The sequence below is a fragment of the Corapipo altera genome, unplaced genomic scaffold (assembly GCF_003945725.1).
Source record: "Corapipo altera isolate COAL_440 unplaced genomic scaffold, ASM394572v1 55, whole genome shotgun sequence".
NCBI lineage: Eukaryota > Metazoa > Chordata > Aves > Passeriformes > Pipridae > Corapipo > Corapipo altera.
Genome location: NW_020884882.1, coordinates 6,169,962 through 6,188,231, shown reverse-complemented (window position 1 = coordinate 6,188,231; position 18,270 = coordinate 6,169,962). Strand labels below are relative to the sequence as shown.

At 37.7% G+C, this 18,270-nt stretch overlaps 1 protein-coding gene across 1 annotated transcript in view; it reads left to right on the top strand.

Moving 5' to 3' along the window:
* EEFSEC (eukaryotic elongation factor, selenocysteine-tRNA specific) overlaps window positions 1-18,270 on the top strand; it is a 119,871-nt gene that overhangs the window by 51,820 nt on the left and 49,781 nt on the right. The window contains exon 5 of the mRNA XM_027640197.1: window positions 11,874-12,515. Within this exon, the coding sequence (XP_027495998.1) occupies window positions 11,874-12,515 (642 nt within the window). The remainder of the gene's footprint in view (window positions 1-11,873; window positions 12,516-18,270) is intronic.

The window sequence follows — 18,270 nt, the reverse complement described above, 5'->3', positions numbered from 1 at the left end:
TGGTACCTACCTTTTTCAGGAAAAGGGAGAAGAAAACTGCCATAGTTAAAAAATATTATATACAATGGGCATGCAAAAAATTATGATGGCTGAGCAGAGAATATTCCAATGGTACAGTATTGTTTTGCCTTTAAATAAAGGCAGAAAAATGAAAATGTTGAGTGACTAACGACAGTGGTTTTGTCTATTAAACTTTATGTAAAAAATTCTTTCTCCTCTAATCTTCTGGAGGAATATAAAAATGTACATATGTTACACATAGAATATAGAGGAAGTGGGATATAAATATATGCTTAAGTATTGCTTTTCTATTTTTTTTCTCAGTTTTTTACTGATTCTTGAAGCTCAGTCGCTTTAGTTTGAAGCAAGGATCTCCTTAGAGGGACTTCAGAAAGTTGGCTTACTGACCAAGTTAAAAGCTTTTCTTATTTTTCTGTTTATCTTTGGCCTCATCTCTGTTTAAAATATCTTTCCCCACTTCTCCTGTTGATAGACTGTGATAAAACTTCCACCAGTTGCACCAAATTGCTGACTTAATTTCCTTTAATGAGCATAGGCTGTAGTAGCAGAAGTTTCTCACGTTAATGTTTTTCTTTTGGGTGATATAGTCAGTTTTTAGTTTCAGATTCACTCCAGACTTACTTATAGGCTTTTTTTGTTAGACAGTTTTCTTCCTATACGTACTCACTCACATCCAATAAAATTATATTTTCTTTTCAAGCCATTTGCATTGTGCTAAAAAACTCATACAGGACTGGGAGGGTGCATCCCAAATTATATTATTGTGCAGTCCCCTAAAGTAACCAAATCTTGCAGTCTCACTGTGATATGAGTATCTTCTATGTTAATATCTACTGTAGGAGGATATTAATGCGTCTTTTAATATAAAGAGAAAATAAACTGGTAACACAAGAAGACACAGTGCTTTTTGCTATATTGGAGCAGTGAGAGCTGGTGACTATGGTGAAAGAAATCTGCAAATAAGGCAACCTGATTATGAAAAAGTACTTCTAAAAAAATCTGGTGGAATTTTTAAAAATACACTGCCAAAAAAAAAGAAAAAAAAAAAAAAAAAAACAGAAAAAAACCCCAAACCACCAAGCACCCAATTCTAACCTAAATAATATAGAGAATAATGAAAAATTTTGCCCATTGCTGGATAGGCCAGATAAACCTTTTTTGGACTGGATTCAGTCATCTCAAAGAATTTCTTGTGGTCTGCACACTTTGGATTACATGTAGTTTCAACTTTAAATTAAAAAGAAAAGGTTTTGACATGCAGGGCTTGGAGGGAGTGACAGTTTGTAGTTTTCAGTCCTGACTGCAGACAGAGCAGACACATGTAAAATCCTCTTCCAGTCTTGGAATGTTAATTTTGAAGCCTAATTGTGGTACTTTGAAATGCCATTGGCCGTTTTGGGGAGGTTGTCTCAGCAGGTGTGACTGGGCAGCTACAGCCCTGAGACCCAAAGGACAGGAAGTGAAAGATTCTGTGAGGAAAGAAATCAAGCAGGAGAGAGAAACACAGAAGGAAAAAAAAAAGAGATAAATGAAAAGCTGTTTTTTTGTGTGCTGCAATACTGTATAAAGATGGTTCTTAACTATTTGAAATATCTTTACATGCTAGCATTAACAGTCTACTCTTCTTTCATAGGCTTCTTGTTGCTCCCCTTACTTATACCTAGGTTCTGTTGTTGGTGTTCTGCTGTCAGGTGTTTGTGTGATGGCTCTAGTGCTGCCTCTTCTGTTAAACGTGCACGTTGCAACCTCAGTGAGCCTATTTTTAAGGTTCCCTCGTGGACCACATCTAGCTTCCTTTTAAAAGACCCATAATGGATTAAAATTATTTATAAATTGAAAACTGTTTATCAGCTTTCTCCTGACTGACGGCTGTTTCTTTATCACTGATATATAAATTCCCAGGACAGACATTTCTCAGATGTTTTAGAAAATATTCTGGCAGTGTGTCCTAAAACAAATCAATAATTAAAAACAACAACAAAAGCAAAATTGCATTTTGTTTGTAGTTTATCCTGAATATTTTGGTAAACATCCCATTAACCAAGAGAATCCTCTTGATCATTCACTGTGCCTCAGTGGTACTTGCACATCTCTGCACAACGGGCTTGTTCCCTTCCCTGAGTTGCAGTAGGTTTCCCATATCCCGTGTTTCTGTTACAGGTGTCTGTGATACTTGATACTGGAAAATGAGACTGCTTGTCTGAAAGACATGAATTTGTACAGGTACTCAGAAATACTAAAATATGCTGGTGATTGTTGTAATTTCTTTGGATCTTGATGAAGGTTTTAAAAATCATGTCAGTAGGACTAGAACCAGGAAGTATCTGGGTGTAAAATGTAGAAATATTTATTCACCTGATGACAGCTGAAAGGTTTAGGGAAATAGAAAGATAATAGAAGATTAGAAGTGTTTAAAAGATAGTTTGTACTTCTGTTATTTGAATACTGCTCCTGGCTGTCATTGTCAGAATATACTAGGTATGCTTGCAGCATGTATCAGGAATTCTTTCTTTTATAGTCAAACCTAGGGTTTTTTGAATTGGACAGCTCTTCCACAGCAAGTTAACAAATCCTTGAGAGGCAAAGAAGTCACAACTCTACGTCTGTTGTAAATGCTTGTTGTATCAGAGGTGAGGGACCCTTTCCATGAGTTAATCAAAAAGACCTATGCAAACATGCAAGAGGATTTTTTTCTTCAGTCAGTCACTACAGTTACAGAGCCTGACATTGTTAGGTGAACCTTCGTGATCTCATACGCTACTGCAAACTCTCGTGTGCCAGACCCCTCTTAATAAAAACGTGGGGCACTGGATACACAAATTCATAGCAGCTGTCACAGCTGGGCTGTGCTGAAGTTTGGTCAAGACCCTTTGAACTTTTTATTTCACACTAATCCCATTTACTGTGATCAATATACGGACCTCCAGCTCCTTGGTCTGTTAATTAGGTGTCAAGTGTTGGGTTGGCCTGTGTCAGGCTGTAAAATACAAACACAGAAGAGGCTATCGGTAGGGAAGTTAAGTGTTTATTGTCTGAATGTGTAAGAGTGAAAAGTTGCCTTCCTAGCCTGAGATATCCTTAGGGATCATAGGAGTTTTTTGTTTCTCTCAGTAGGGTAAATGTATGGTTAAATATGCATTTTAGCAAAAATATTAATGCAATTGGGAGCTGCAGAATAACATAAAAGATCCAATTCTGCAAATAATTCAATGTTGGAATAGCTCTTTGATTACCTGTGCCCCTATCTTTTTCCTCTGTTAATAAAAATACTTAATAATTACTCTTGAGATGGGAGTCCTTTCTTGTTTTGTGTATGTACATCTAAAATGAAGTTTCCTCTAAGACTTGCCAATGTTTATTTTAACTTGTGCTTTCTAGCATTCAGGGAATAGACAGGATAACTTAGATCTTGATTTCCCCATCTCAAAGAATTTCGGGAGGTTTTTGAACTCCCCCATCTTTAGTTCTCTATCATTCAGGGAAGAATAAATATGTAGAATGATATTTCAACTTTCATACATTTTTGGGTTCCTTTATTTCAGTCTTTCAGTGACAGAAAGGACTGGGGAGTTTTGAGTAGTTTGTTTCATCTCCTTTGAAGAAAACTTAAAATTTATAATCCCAGATCAGACCTTTCCTATAACTCAGGCAACTCATCCTGTTAACTGTTTTAATATATGGCACCGCTATTTCATTAAACAACATCCAGGAATAATTAGTTCAGCAACGATGCCTCGGAACAAAAGCCCTTGATTTCGTTTAACTTTATAAGTTGGTCTCTTTTGATCTGCAAGAACACATCTGGGGCCTTTAAGAAAGCAGAAAGAAAAATATTAAATGTTTAGTAAGGCTGTTGGTGAAGGTTTTAAAGCACAGTAACCCTTTGCTACCAGGATGTAGCTCAAAGGCAAAAGAGTGTGAATTTCTCATTTCATAAGCTATGACATGGCACCTCTGTATGGTAAATGCTGGGTTTTTTCTAGTTGATGACCACTACCTTTTGGGTTGATTTCCATTTTCATATGATGCATTATCTTCATCCTTTCCCTGGTTTTTCTGACTTTTTGCCCCCTTCTTCCCCTGGCTGCATTTGAATGGATTAATCAGAATCATTGCTGTAAACCTGATGGTTTTTTTGTACAATGTATCTTTGCATTAGAATTTGGCTTTGCTGCATCAAACTTTGCACTGCTTTGTTCCTTTAGTAGCTTAGTATTATTTGCTAAGGTGGTAGGGATAAATCCATTTGTTCTTTACTCTAGAGTTAACTGCTTAGATTTTGCAAATATCATAGAATCCAGAGGATATAAATTTACTCATCTAATCTTAATCACTGTTATGACTTGTAATAGAAAATTGCTTACCAGTTGAACTCTTTAAAATTTGCCACTAAAAAATTCCTGCCTCAAGGGAAAACTATAAAGGTTTTGTATGCCAGTTGTTTTTTATTTCATAAATGAAAAAGTATTGCAAAAAATACTTGTCTGATAGTAATTAATTCCTTTTTCTTTTCTTCCCGTAGCAGAGGTAGCCTTTGTTTTGGTTGTAATTAGTACAAGGAATTCACTAGGAGTAGTACTGTATCATTTGACTTGTACTGATGTGCACGCTTGTGTTTACTTGTTTGCTGCATTGCACTGGAGTACTGCTGTATTTATATTCCAGGCATTTCCTAGAAAATGTACAAATCATCACAATTAATGTTAACGTTTGCCACAGCTAATGAAACCTACCAGATCTCTCAGTAATTATTCATCACCTTTGTTTCATTTTGTATAAATCATGGCTTCTATTAACAAACTTTCTTCAGAGAAAGGACAGGAGAACTTGGTTCACGAGAAAGAAATGAGCAAAAGAACTTTGTTCTTATTTTTCCCCTTGACCTGTCAAAATAGAAGCAAAAAGAGTTGAAAATATTATTTTTCATTACAGGTTTTATTTTTAAATGCAGCTTTATGTTCACTCTATGTTTGTTTTCCTTAGTGAGCCTTTAACTCCAAGGTTGTGACCCAATAATGACCTCCTCTTTCCACTCTCAATTGCTTTTGACCTACTCCATTAAGTAAAAAGAAATAACCTAACAGAAGGGTAACCAGATCACTGCTGCCACACCAAGGAAACAGGCAGGCTTTGGGATGCTCTTCTTTAATCTCTCTATCCACAGAGCCTTCATTTTAATTTGCAAAATTGAACCCAGATCGAGAGCAGTAAAGCCTGAATACGGTAAATATTCATGCCTCAGTGATCTAGAGTGGCTCCATTACATTTCAGAGATTGGGAGAATTACCTTTTGGATTATGTATATTCATGGGCTGATTTTTATTTGAGATATAATATTACTCACATTGGGCTACATGTCGCATATTCTACCAAAACCAGCCTTCTCACAAAGCTCCAAATGTTCCTTACATGTAAAAGTTTTACTTCTTTACCCTATAGTTTGCTTTCTTTTATGCTTTTCAAAGACTGATAGTAAACAAATTTCTTTTAAAGAAGAAGGAAAAAATGCCAGTAGAAGTTCTTCTATAAAACCTTCAACCCTGTGTTTACTGTGATATATTCTCTTGCATGTGACTTTGAAGTCTTCAGATAAAAGTATTATTATTGTTCTAAACCTAAATCTATTTGGAAAAAATAACTCAGTTCGTTCTGTTGGAAGAAGAAAATTCCAGACAGCCTTTCTTTAACCTATCATTTTGCATTGGTTTTGACTTCTTTTTGGATTTTTTCTTTGAAAAATGTTTTATTGAAATATTTTTGATAAGTTGCAGAAATTTTAATTGGTATGTAAATGTTAAGCTGCTTCTGTGTCATAGTTTTACTATGGGTCTGACATTCTCTGCTTAGATACTTGCTACCTAAACTCATTGCCATTATACTGTGCTTTTAAAATGCATACTTTGTCATCTGTAGTGATAAGCAGTACCACTTAATTTGGGATACTGGACATCTTATTCCTTTTTTTGTTTAAAAAAAGAAATTGAGATATTTTAGTCATTTTGAGATGAAAGAATGTATGGTAGGTGTCTGCCTTCTGCATCCTTCCACACATCCTGGAGGTGGGCATCTATTCCCTACATATTCCCCAGATATTTGATGTGTATGGCTGCCAGGCACTTTTGGCCAGAGGACTAAAACAGAGTGTGGTTCTCCCCTGTGTGAATAGATTCACCCAAATCTAGAAGAGACAAGGCAGAGAGAAAATAGAAGTGCAGTGGGGATTGGTGCTCTTGGTGAATCCCAGGTAGAGGTAAAAGGTGGGAACCAAGGAGCATATTTAGGAACATGTGCTACTGGGAGATGCTACAAGGGCAAATCATACTCGAGCAGCCTGATTGGCTTCTGGGGCTGAATGTAGAGACAGGAAGAGTCATGATTTTAGTGAGGCTTCAGCAGCATCTCTCACAGCATTCTTCTGTGGCACCTGGAGAGGTGTGGAGTGGATTTAGGGGGTTTGGTGCAAGTTAAAAATTACCTGAAGTTGGAAGCTTTGCTGTGAATGAAGAAAATTGCTATGACATTATAATAATTCTGCAAACTCAGCTTTTTGGTCTCAACAACTAGACAGTGGGTTTTTCTTGAGAATTTGGTTAGTGACAAATGCTGCAGTTGAGTTTATCTGCACTGAGGTGTAATGCCAGTGTTATATCACAGGGGTGACAAGATTACTGGAGTTTACCAAATAACTAGTCCAGTAAGATAGCATACATGTAATACAGTGTGAATTTGATGAGTTACAACATATAACGAATTCGGGGAAGTTCAATCGTGAGAAGAAAATAAATGGAGGATAGTTTTCTTATTCAGTGAGATTTGTCCAGCCAGTACATGGGATGGATTAGGTTCTGTTGAAAAAACTTGAGATAATATACTTAAAGGCTACAGGAGACTGCGTAGGCACAGAAGGTCACTTAACTTTACCTGCAAAATCTTAATCTTAACACTTGCTAATTTTTGGTTTGTGATTGTGTGCATGAATATAGTATACATGTAATTTAAATTAAAATTATGGTACTAAAGCAGAAGGAAGATCATCGACCTGCTTCTTTTATTTATTGAGTGCATATTTTAGATGCTGAGAAAGGAAATAAACTAAATGGATTTTATTATCCCCTTTTATATTGCTTTGTATTCCAGTGTTGCAGTGCAGGCTATGGTGTTATTTTATCAGTAGGAGGAGTATATTAAATAAATCTGATAGCATGTGTGTGGTGTTGCATAAGTGGTCATATGGTGAATGCCCTTATAAACCTCACTTTAAAAAAAATTAAGTTAAAAGAATTGTTCTATGTGAAATAGTTTTTCCTCCAGATGCTATGTTCCTTTGCCACATGGAGGTGAGGCCATGGATAAATAATAGATTCTAGAAATATTCAAGATCTTTCAGAATATTGTTACTAAGCCACATGATCTGCTGGAAACTGCAAACCTTGAATTACTTCTGACTCTTTGAGGTTTCTGCTCTTTGTATTTGATCCTAGCTGCTGTTGTGATGTTGGCTCAGAAGAGAAAGTTCTCCACAACCTGAGCAGTGGGCAAAGTTTGCATTGTGTGATTTCCTGTTCAATGATGTATTATTGACAGCTCCTGGTTTATTGCCATTTTATGCTGTTTCAAGATTCTGGCTAAAGTTTTGGAACTAATGAGTTATGACATGATCCACAAAGGCATCTAAGAGAATTTAGAAATTATTTCATACCTTATTTCTTAAAATAATTTTTGTTACGTGGATGGAGGAGAGGCCTTTACTTTTGATTTCTGATTGCTCGTTGTTGCTGTCTTGTACCTTCGCAGCCTACATGTCCTTTCACTGCTTCTGAGCAGGAGTGGTTTGCTGGCTTCACTGAACACATGGCTGCTTCCTCATCTGCAGGGTTCACCTTTGTCATCCCTCATAAGGCAAAGAATTCAGCATTCTTCATGTTTAGAAGGGAATTTATGAAAAGAGCTGCTTATGTGTAGGGAGCAGTCTTGTATCTGAATTACAGTTTCAGTTTATGTGCTTAGACATGGGCTGGCTGAAAGCTAAGAATTGTGGTAGCCTTTTTGCCAATGTAGCTTGATATCTTCTGACCACCAAAAAATGATACTAGAAACAGGAAGATGGGATACCTTATTCTTTATTTGGATTTGTAGCAGAGCAAAAGGGAGGAAGGCAGTCCTTGCTTTCAAAAGCATTTTAGTCATGCAGTTGGGCCTCAGTTTGCTGCTCCATTTCTTCTAGATGATACTAAGATGGTGTTTCTTGTATTTGGCACTTTGCTGCAAAGTATGGCCAGTTTATACTTCTCAAGAGTGTTGTTTTGCTTTTTTTTCTTCTTTGGGTGCTGATTCAGACAGGCTTGCACTTGGTGTATTTTTAAACTTCTGGGCTGAAATGGTACTTTCTTCAGTTAAAGATGCGGCTCATCTGGGCTCTGAGGTGTGGTCTTTATTTTTAATCTGGTTGGAGTCCTCTGCATTTGAAGTGGGGTCTGTTTTTATAATACATATGTAATAGTCCTTTTATAAATATTGCATTTTTAATCAGTATTTTCTCTAATATATCATTGAGACTAATTACTTTAACTTTGCAGTTTCTCATCACTATTACAGGCAAATATGGTTGCTGTATCTTTGATATCAGAAAGATGCACTCCCAGCATTGGGAGGCAGTGGGATGGCTTGGTTTTTATCTAAAGAAGCTCTGAGCAATGGCATGTGGCTGATAACTTAATGGTGGTTGGATAAATAAAGGAAAAGAAACTCTGACATATCAGGGCCAAAAGTCATTAGTGGACTTCTTCTGTATCCTGTTTTCTATTAATCTGCAGTAAATGGCTTTGAAAATCTTGCTGGGCTTTTCCTTTGGTCTTCAAATAACGGGTTCTTTTATATTAAATACATTTGTTTATCTCAAGGGCTGAACTGTTTGGGTGCTTTTGATTTCTGTTTTGCATTTTTTAATCTGCATTTGAACACAAACTTCTTTCTCACTCTCTTTGTGGACCTTTACATAATGCTTTAGGAACACTAATGTGATTATACAAATAAAATTTTAAGAGAAGCAAATATCTTTGCAAATGATGTAAGATTTCAAAACGTGGCTCTGGATTTATATGATGAGATATAATCAATTCCCCTGTACCACAACTAGAAAGCAAAATGTGAGTGAATTTCTTAGCAAAGTTTTATAATGGTATCCAAGTTCTCCATGTTTACTTACATGGTTCACATGCAGTAAAGTCCATCACTTTCAAATTTCACTGAATATTGTTCCCTTTATGTGTCTGAAGGCCTGATTTCCCTGCTCTGTTGAATAGATTGCTAAAATGGGCCTTGCACTATTTTCATGGGCAATGTTTTAATAGAACTCGTTTTACAGACAGGAGTTTGAGGACTAAAATGGGGGCTTAAAATAAGTGCAAAGAAATGCCAAAGTTGTTTGTCATAGCTGGTCTTGGTTACAAATTCCTGTTGATCAGGACAGAGTGCTCTGAAGTATTTTACATCATTCTGTTGGTAGATGGGTGGACTGGGTGGTCCAGCTCCCTACTTGAAAAATCCTTTGCTGTAAAGCTAAAGAAAGTGTGTGAAACCTTAGAACTGTTATAATTTGTAGGGATCCCTTACGTAGAGAAACTAGATATGCAAAAGAGAAATGAATTTAATACTGAGGGTCAGTTGCATCCTTTTCAGTGCTCCTGGGTTTGTATTTTAAGGTCAGTCAAAACAAAGATGAATTTTAGTTATGTACTTGAGTCTCTTGAAGAAACCCCCTACATTTGGAGTATTTTAAACCATGGGCAAATATCTCTGTCAGTTGGGGTCAGAGTGAAATGGAATGAAATACTGTACTGATGTCCATGGTCTATTCAGCAAACAGGAAATCAGTGATTTAAAGCTACTCTGGCTCTTGTTATTTGATCCAGTGGGTGCAGACCAACTCCCTGATTCACTTCTCTGCTGGTTCCATGTCTGACCTTTTGAAGGAGATGCAATTCCAACTCAGTTTGGGTGATCTAATCTACCCTCTAATCACTTATGCACACTCTGGCATTGTTCTGGTCAGATTCTAATTCCTACAAATGTTATGCTCTTGGAACAGAGGTTATGGTCAGTTAAGATACTGCTGTATTGCTCCTTTTACAGTTCTGGTGCTGAGAGCATGTGGTGGGCTCAAATGTGTCCTTCCCATTTACTTCCATCCTCTGATATATCTAGGGGAACTTTACATACAGTAATAGATACTACTTAAAACAAATATAAATGGACTGATTAAATCATCTACAAGGTACTGGATAGATCAGCATGAAGTGATGATTTTCAGTAGGTTGTGTAATGCAGTGTGTTTTCCTCCTTGTGTCTGAGGACAAACAAACCTGTCTGAAAGCCATACCCAGCTCCAAATAAATCAGGTGATTCTGAAAGCTCTGGGCACTCCTTCCCCTCTGCTCTGGTTCTGCCCAGTAGTTTGTTCCTTCTGGAATTTTTTAAATGTTTACATACAGTTTGTGGGTGGTTTTGGATTCAAGATTGAGAGGATCTCAATTCTTAAAGCTCAGGATGTGCAGGACTTGCCTCCTGTGAGAGAGTTGGGGGTAGCACAGGTAATCTGCTATTTAAAATAGACAACTGGACAGATCTCTTGTGCATCTTCCAGTTCCAGTTTTGGTTTGAGGAGTGACAATGCTGGAAGATTCCTTGGTTCTTGTCAGTTTATTCTACAATCTGTCCATGGTTGTACAAGAGCAAAGATTTACTGCCAGTGTTATCATATGTGAAGTCACAAAAGTCTTTCAAAATGATTTGAGCTGGTACTTCTCATGGCAGTTTCATTCTTGTAGTGCTTGTTTATATCTTTGAAACACATTTAAAACAACCCTATTTATTTTTCTTTTTATTTTTAAGTCCTTAAACATCGTATGTATCACCAGTGTTGCAACTATAACATGGATTGAAACTGGAGAGGGACAGGTAGTGAATGAAAGAAGGGAGGGTTTGGGAAGAGTTTGATTCCAGCCGCTGTACTTTCAGCCTCCAAAAGTACAATCTTGGAAGTGAATAGAGAGCTGGAGGTAAACACTAAATTGTTTCTCTCCAATTTATCTAGATAGGTAGCACTGTCTAGGAGACTTAGCTAAAGGGGTAATGAATGTATATTTGAGTACAAAAATGCTTGAAACTGAAACTCTGCTGAGTATTTACAATGGCCTTTTAAGTCTGTTTTGACATTAGTTAAGATCTTGACAAACTCTTTTGGTCCAGGCTTTTTAGTGAGGGGGTTTTCTCTTACATGATCACACTTCTTGATCTCCTTTCTCATAATATTTTGTGGATTCTTCAAGAATTCACAGGCACTGATGTGGCATTTATTTTGCAAAACGTTGTAATAATAACATTATAATCTGTAAAAGGGCATTTCTTTTGGTTTTGGTTAGCAGCCAGAGATTCAGGGAACCCAAACAATATTCATAGTGGTGAAGCTCCTTGGCATTGTTATTTGTATAAATATGCTTTTCCAAAAGCAATACAGGTTTTTTTGTTGTTTTCCAGAAGATGTATAGCTGCTAGATTTTTTCCTTTTTTTTTTTTTTAAATCAGCTTTCTGTTTGTTAGCTGTGACCACTTTTTGATGACTTATTTTGAGAGCTCTTTATATTCCAGTTACTGAAGGTTTTAGTTCAGCCTTAGACTTTTCATCTGGTCCTCTATTTTGATCTCAGTTTCTGCAATTTGTTCCCTTCTGGGTGGCTGATACATCACAATGTAAGCATATATCATGTGATATAAGCATATAATGATATGAGCGTTCATGATGCACTCATGTACAATTAATTACTTCATTCTTTTTCCTCCCCTTTCCTCAACAGGTGACAAAGAAAGTCAAGTCCATGCAGATGTTCCATACTCCTGTGACTTATGCTATGCAGGGTGACAGAGTAGGTATCTGTGTAACCCAGTTTGATCCCAAACTGCTGGAAAGAGGCCTGATTTGCACCCCAGATTCACTTCACACCATCCATGCTGCAATAATTTCCTTGAAGAAAATCCAGTATTTTCGAGGAACTCTTCAGACCAAGGCCAAGTTCCACATCACAGTTGGTCATGAAACAGTTATGGGAAGAGTGATGTTTTTCAGTCCAGCCCCTGCTGACTTCAATGAAGAAATTCAAGAAAATGTTTTTGATTTTGAAAAAGATTATCTTTATCAAGAGCAATATTTGTCCAAGGACTCAGTTTCGTCAGAGGAGAACAAAGAAAACGACCAGACAGGAGAAGTCCAGCTCCCAAAACAACAGTGGGCTTTGCTGGAGTTTGAAAAACCAGTCACTTGTCCTAAACTGTGCCTTGTGATCGGCTCCAAGCTGGATACAGATATTCATGCAAATACCTGCAGGCTGGCATTCCATGGGGTGCTGCTCCAAGGCATGGAGGACAAGAATTACACAGAGACTTTCCTTCCAAAGCTGAAAGTGTACAAACTGAAGCACAAAGAAGGACAAGTGGAAAGGGTAAGCTGTCTCTTTAACGCTTTGTTTGGGAACTGGAAATATTTGTTTTGTGTAAGTACATATATTGGTGGGCTGCAGAATTTTCACTGCTATGTTCCAGAGTCTAACATTTTCTTATGTTTGTATACCTAGTGTATTACGTGTGGTCTACTTGCAAACAGTCAGAAATCCTTGTTTAAAGTGACTTGTTTGTTCAGTGCCATGCAGTGTTGAGTAACTTGATGTCTAATCAGTGTGTTCTTCCCGGAGATTTGCTTTGTGTACCTCCCTAAGTGACAAAACTTCCAGCTTGCCGTTGACATATTTTACACAGTCTGCAGTACACTGGAAATGTAAAAACAGTGTAAACAAGAAGGATTAAATTATGAGTTAGATTAAATAACACAAAGGACACTAATTCTTTTTTGCATTTTCACATTGTAATAAATAAGAACATTTATTTTAGTAGGCTAAAAGAAATATACAGGATGCCTTAGGGAGCTATGGCATGCTGAAGTTGGAATCAAGTTTGTAACATGAAGAACTTGAGCCATGCTTTGCACGTTGTTTCTGTGTCACACACGTGTTAGTCTGCTGTAGTGTATGTACTTGATCCACCTCAGTGTGGCAGAAGATAGGTGTTTTTGGAGGAGTTAACACCTAAAGTAAAAATTAATTGGGATTTGCTTTTACCGTCCCATCAGTGTGGAGGCACTGTCTGACAACCACTGTCTGTGGTGGTTGGTACTGCATTGCTGGCATAAGTTCAGTCTCAGTGGTGCTTACCTTCCAGTCAACAGTGGAGAATCATTTGTTTATACATCACATCATGGAATTTTTCATTATGAATGGTTTAGGTGGAGAGGTACAATATATAAATAACTTAATTGCTTACCCCTTGATGAACAGAGTTGATGCAAACTTCAGAAAATATTTACTTGATGTATTAGTGTGATGGGTGTTCTATTAACTTTCATGTAAAGAACTATTAATTTTTATTTGCCTAATTCAAAACTTGATTGTTTGTAAAAACCATTTAGTTTTCTTCTTCTCAAAAATCTGTAAAGCTGAGTTGAGGACTGCATAATCTCTCCTTCCTTTGGTATAGGAGACTATACACTTGGCATACCATGCCATGTTTGCAATGTACAGTGCAGACTTCTTGACTATTGTTTGTTTACTTTACTGATTTAATACTACGAAGATCCCTACCTGGGCATGATTTTGAGTTAGTGAGGTTCTTCAAAATGCCTCATGTACATTAATTGATCAAATGGGCAATTCATATTTCTCTCTTTTTTTTTTCTGAGGTTTTTGTGGCATTTTTGGCTTAAAAAAAAAAAAAAGAAAATACAAGTTTCTCCTTTGAATTTCCACTGACTTTGAAGGCCTTTTTTTTTTTTTTTTCAAAGGAACTGCAGACCTGTGGTATTGTGTTGATTTTTTTTTTTTTTTTGGATGCCAGTTTTGACACTAAGAGGGAAGGTAGTTAGGAGGGTATCTGTAGCTTTCTGAAAATTTTATTTCCATTATTATGGGTTATATGGGACACCAAAATCAGCAGTCACTCTTCAGGTGAATTGTCTCCTTTGTTTGACATGACTGTCTACTTTTCTCTTTGTCTGATGCTGAACTAAAAGTAGGAGTTGAAAGTATTCTGTCCTCTGAGTTGCAGAGAAGCTCTAGACCAAATGTGTGTGTCTGGATGCTTGTTCTTCTGGCACTCCAGAGCTTTCTGAACTTGTGAAACATTTGCCTTTATCTTGGCTAAAACTTCACTCCCTTGTGCGTGGCCTGTGCTGCCAGGATCCAGCAAGACCTGGCTTATCAACTCATTTTGTTTCTCTGTGGCTGCAGGAATATGAATTTGACTTTGTGTGACCCATGGAGACAGGTGCTTTTCTTTAATTAGAGATTAACTGATCTCAGATTATTTCTATATTTTTACTCCCAATAAATGGCACTAGTCTATGGGACTTGAAAACTTGCAGAGTACCAACTGTGTGAGTTGTCTGATGGGGTTAACAGAGTTTCAGAGTTTGCTGTTAGCCTTGGTTGTGCGTTTTTAATTGTTTTTATTTAGTGTTATTTTCGAACTGCCAGTTTATGTATTCTGCTATTGATTTTACTGTGTAAATAATGGAATAATGTTAATCAATTACACGTTGGGGTTTTTTTCTGGTCCAGAAAATAACCATTTAATGTGAGTTATTGAATATTTGACCAACAGAGTAATTTATTAGGCTGATACATCAGTGAACTGTTTTGATATCTTCCCATACTCTTTAAAAATGTAGAGCTGGGAGGTTTATTATTTTATTCTGTCTTCATCTGTCACACAGTGTGCCCTAAATATGGGCCTTGGTCATTGTGTGTATGGAAAATAATTGGCCCTGTAGAGGAACAGTTTCCATTGTCTGTTTGCAGGTTAGGTTTCTACCCAGACTCTGCCTCCCAGGGTAGTGTGGATACTTGGAGCTGGCATTTTCCCTGGTGCATGCTGGAAGGATGGTGGAGGAAATTTAAGAAATGCTCATGATGTAGAGTCAAAGGGGCACGCAGGGACTTGGAGAGTTGGTGGGAAGAGGATCGTGCCAGGTATAAAGGGCCTGCTGGAGGGGGAGTACTTACAGTCGAGGTAGCTATGGCTAAATCTGTGCTTTTGCAGAACAGAGAGCAGCAGGAACAATTGGGTGGTACAGGGACTTATTTTAGCACACAAAGTCACTAGCTAATAGAAAATCTGAATCCACTGGTCCCACCCTGCTGCTGATGGATGGCTGGAGATTAGGATCGCTGAATTTAGGGTGTCTATTCTTGGCACTGATACAGGAAAATTTCTTTCTCTGTTGAGCAAGGAAGCTCCCCCCTCCTCACCTTCCCTGGGGAGGCATAAAATAATAATAATTAAAAAATACATGCTACCTTCACAAGAAGTGAACTTTTCCTTCAGAGAATACTGCTGGGGAAAATTAGCTTCATAGCTTCCTGAAAGGCTGGCTGGGAGAGAGGGAGGCAGGGGCACAGAACATTCGCCTTCCCAGGTTTGGGACAGGGTAGAAACATACTCCCATAATGGAGTTGTAGTGGAATTCAATAGTGCCTGTTTGTAAAATGTTGCTGTTAATCTGATGTGGGCTCTCCCAAGCCCCCCTACTTGTTGCTAGAATTAAAATTAATTCCCTGCAGTTTAACTACCAGTTTACCCAGGAGAAATCAGGCATTTATGGTTTGGCTTTTTGTTCCTATTCTGATTACTTTCAGAGCACTGATGGAATGGTAAGAACTGTAAATTCATTAAGTTTCCGCATCACAATATTTTTCTCGTGTGCCCCTGGTGCACAGCACCCTCCTGGATTTTAAGGTTAATTTTTTTAATAAAAGAAGAACACTTATTCTCAGAGAGCTTTTGGCTTTCTATGAGCAAACCTGATGGTTTTCCTGTTTCACATAGAAATCAAATTCATGGAAAATATGGTATTCACTGCACTATATCTTAAAGTAAAAAATCATACTTGAACTAACCAACAGTCTTCAATTGTATATTTTACTGAAATTTCACGTCTAAGCTTCCTGGTGTTTCTCATCTGCTTAAGTGATGGTAAATTTTATATGAAAAATCAAGTACCCCTGCACTGCATTTTGTACTGCTCGCTCTTTTCTTTTGGTATCTTGCCTCCCTAATGCTAAGATTGAGTGAAGGACTGGGAGGGAAAGAGTCAAACCTGACTAGTGTTGTTCACTAAAAATCTTTGAACTTACCTGTCTGCAGCACATCCTTGAGTCTCTTTTTTTTTTTTTTTTTCATCCTTACTTGTTTATCTTCTGGGTTTTGGGGTTGGTTTTTTTGGGGAGGGGAGAGGGAAGGAGGAATATGTATTACTGTGGTACATTAGAAGTTAGTCTTTTCTGAGGTGCTGCAGAATACATCAAACTGAGGTTTCAGTTATAAAAAGGTTGCATGATTCAACTGGAGTCATGATTTTTATCTGATTATATTATTTTATATTCTTGAACTGTTCTGGAAATGTGTGAATGTTCCTGTTTTGCTTTAGACTTTTTTTTTATGTTAGAGTAAGTTCATGGCTTAGTTTTAAGAAAAATCAAAATACATTGTTCCCTCAGAACTAAGAGGGCACTGACAGAGGTTTGTATTTGCTTAACTTGATGATTTTAAAGCAGTGTGAAATACTAGTCCAGTTTTCTCTTGCAAAGTGGACTTGAGAGAGGGGAGAGAAGTTCAGTGGAAGGAAGTTTCTGTCAAGAGCATCTTTCTGGTGTGGTTATGTGGAGGCAGAGACTGTCGCCCTCTGGACACTTTGTTTTTGCAAACCCTTGGCTGCCTGACAAATTTACTTTCAACAGGAAAAAGCTAGGCTGACAACAAGTGGCTTGTCCTGATAAAAAGGTAAAAGGCAGCTGAGAGTGCTATTGTGAACACCAGTGTGGCCTTAAGGAGTGTGATGTGGGAATCTTGGTGGGAAAAAAGGGCAAATGAGATGCTGTGAAAGAGGTTTGTCCCTCTGATTTGTCATACAGAGCTGGCTGTGGATGTGGGCTTGCTGAATTGTGACAGGTCAGCAGCTCCTGAAGTTGGAGACAAGCGAATTGTGAAGATAAACAGCAACTGTTGTCCTTCATCTTGTGCTTCTGGAGACAACCTGCTCACCATTCAGCTCTTCATAATTCTGTGGGCAAAGAGACTTGCATTAACCCTAGTACCATCTCTGAAATACCTGCCTCTCTAAATTTAACCTCTATGCAGCATTGCAGACTAATTCCAGCCTGACTCATGAAGCAGTTACTCAGTTCCTGGGATAAATCCTTTATATTTGTCACTTTATTTGCTGTTTGGCTTCCACGGACATGCAGGTTTAGTGCAGAGAGTTTCAACTGAAAGGTGAACTGTAGAAGTGCATCGTACTTTCCTGCATGACTCAGATATTCTGACTGTTTTGGAAGTGTTTGCACAAGCGGGATTTATCTTAGGATGGTTGCCACAGGGTCCTATTGTCAAGGGTAATCGTAAATCAGTAGTTCTTTGGCAGAAACAAAAGGAGAAGGAAAAGTCTCTACCTTACTTGCATAGAGTGAGCTGTACCTTCTGCATTTTCAAGCTTGTCTAGTGAAAAATATACATGTGTTGCCGGTGATGGTTTCCCATTTTAAGCATAGCAGAATGTTTTCCTATCAGAATGGGCTTGTTCTTCCTAAAGATACTTTCTCTGTGTTTCTCTGACATTAAGAAGAATTAATTTTCTCTATTTCAAAGTTTTCAATGTATCTCTCATTATTTGCCCTGCTCTTAGGCTTTACTTGAAAGTAATGATGTTGCACTTGTTTCTTCAGCAGTTTCCTTTCATATGTCACAGCTGTGGGATGTCCTGGTTTTGTTCATAGCCACTCTGTTCACAAGTTTTGTGCATTGCTGAGTAGTAAGTTTTCTTGTTGAACTCATTCTCGTGGGGACTGAGGCCATCACGTAGCCAGCAGGCTTAGTTTCTAGGGGATGGAAGAATTGCTTATTACTTAATAACAGCATGTTACTAATTGTTTGAATATTGGTGTGATCTAAGTGTCCCCAAGGAGAAATGTATTGTTGCAGGACCGAGATGTGAAAGCAGGGTAAGTTATCAAGATCTTTATCAGGACATCTCTTCTGAAGCTTGAATGGAAGACAGAAAGCTTATCTTTCAGCATCTTTTGAAAGTGTTAGGGTTTTTCTCTTCTTAGTGGGATAGCAAGAGCTTTGTTAGAGCAAGTGCATTACCTGAGT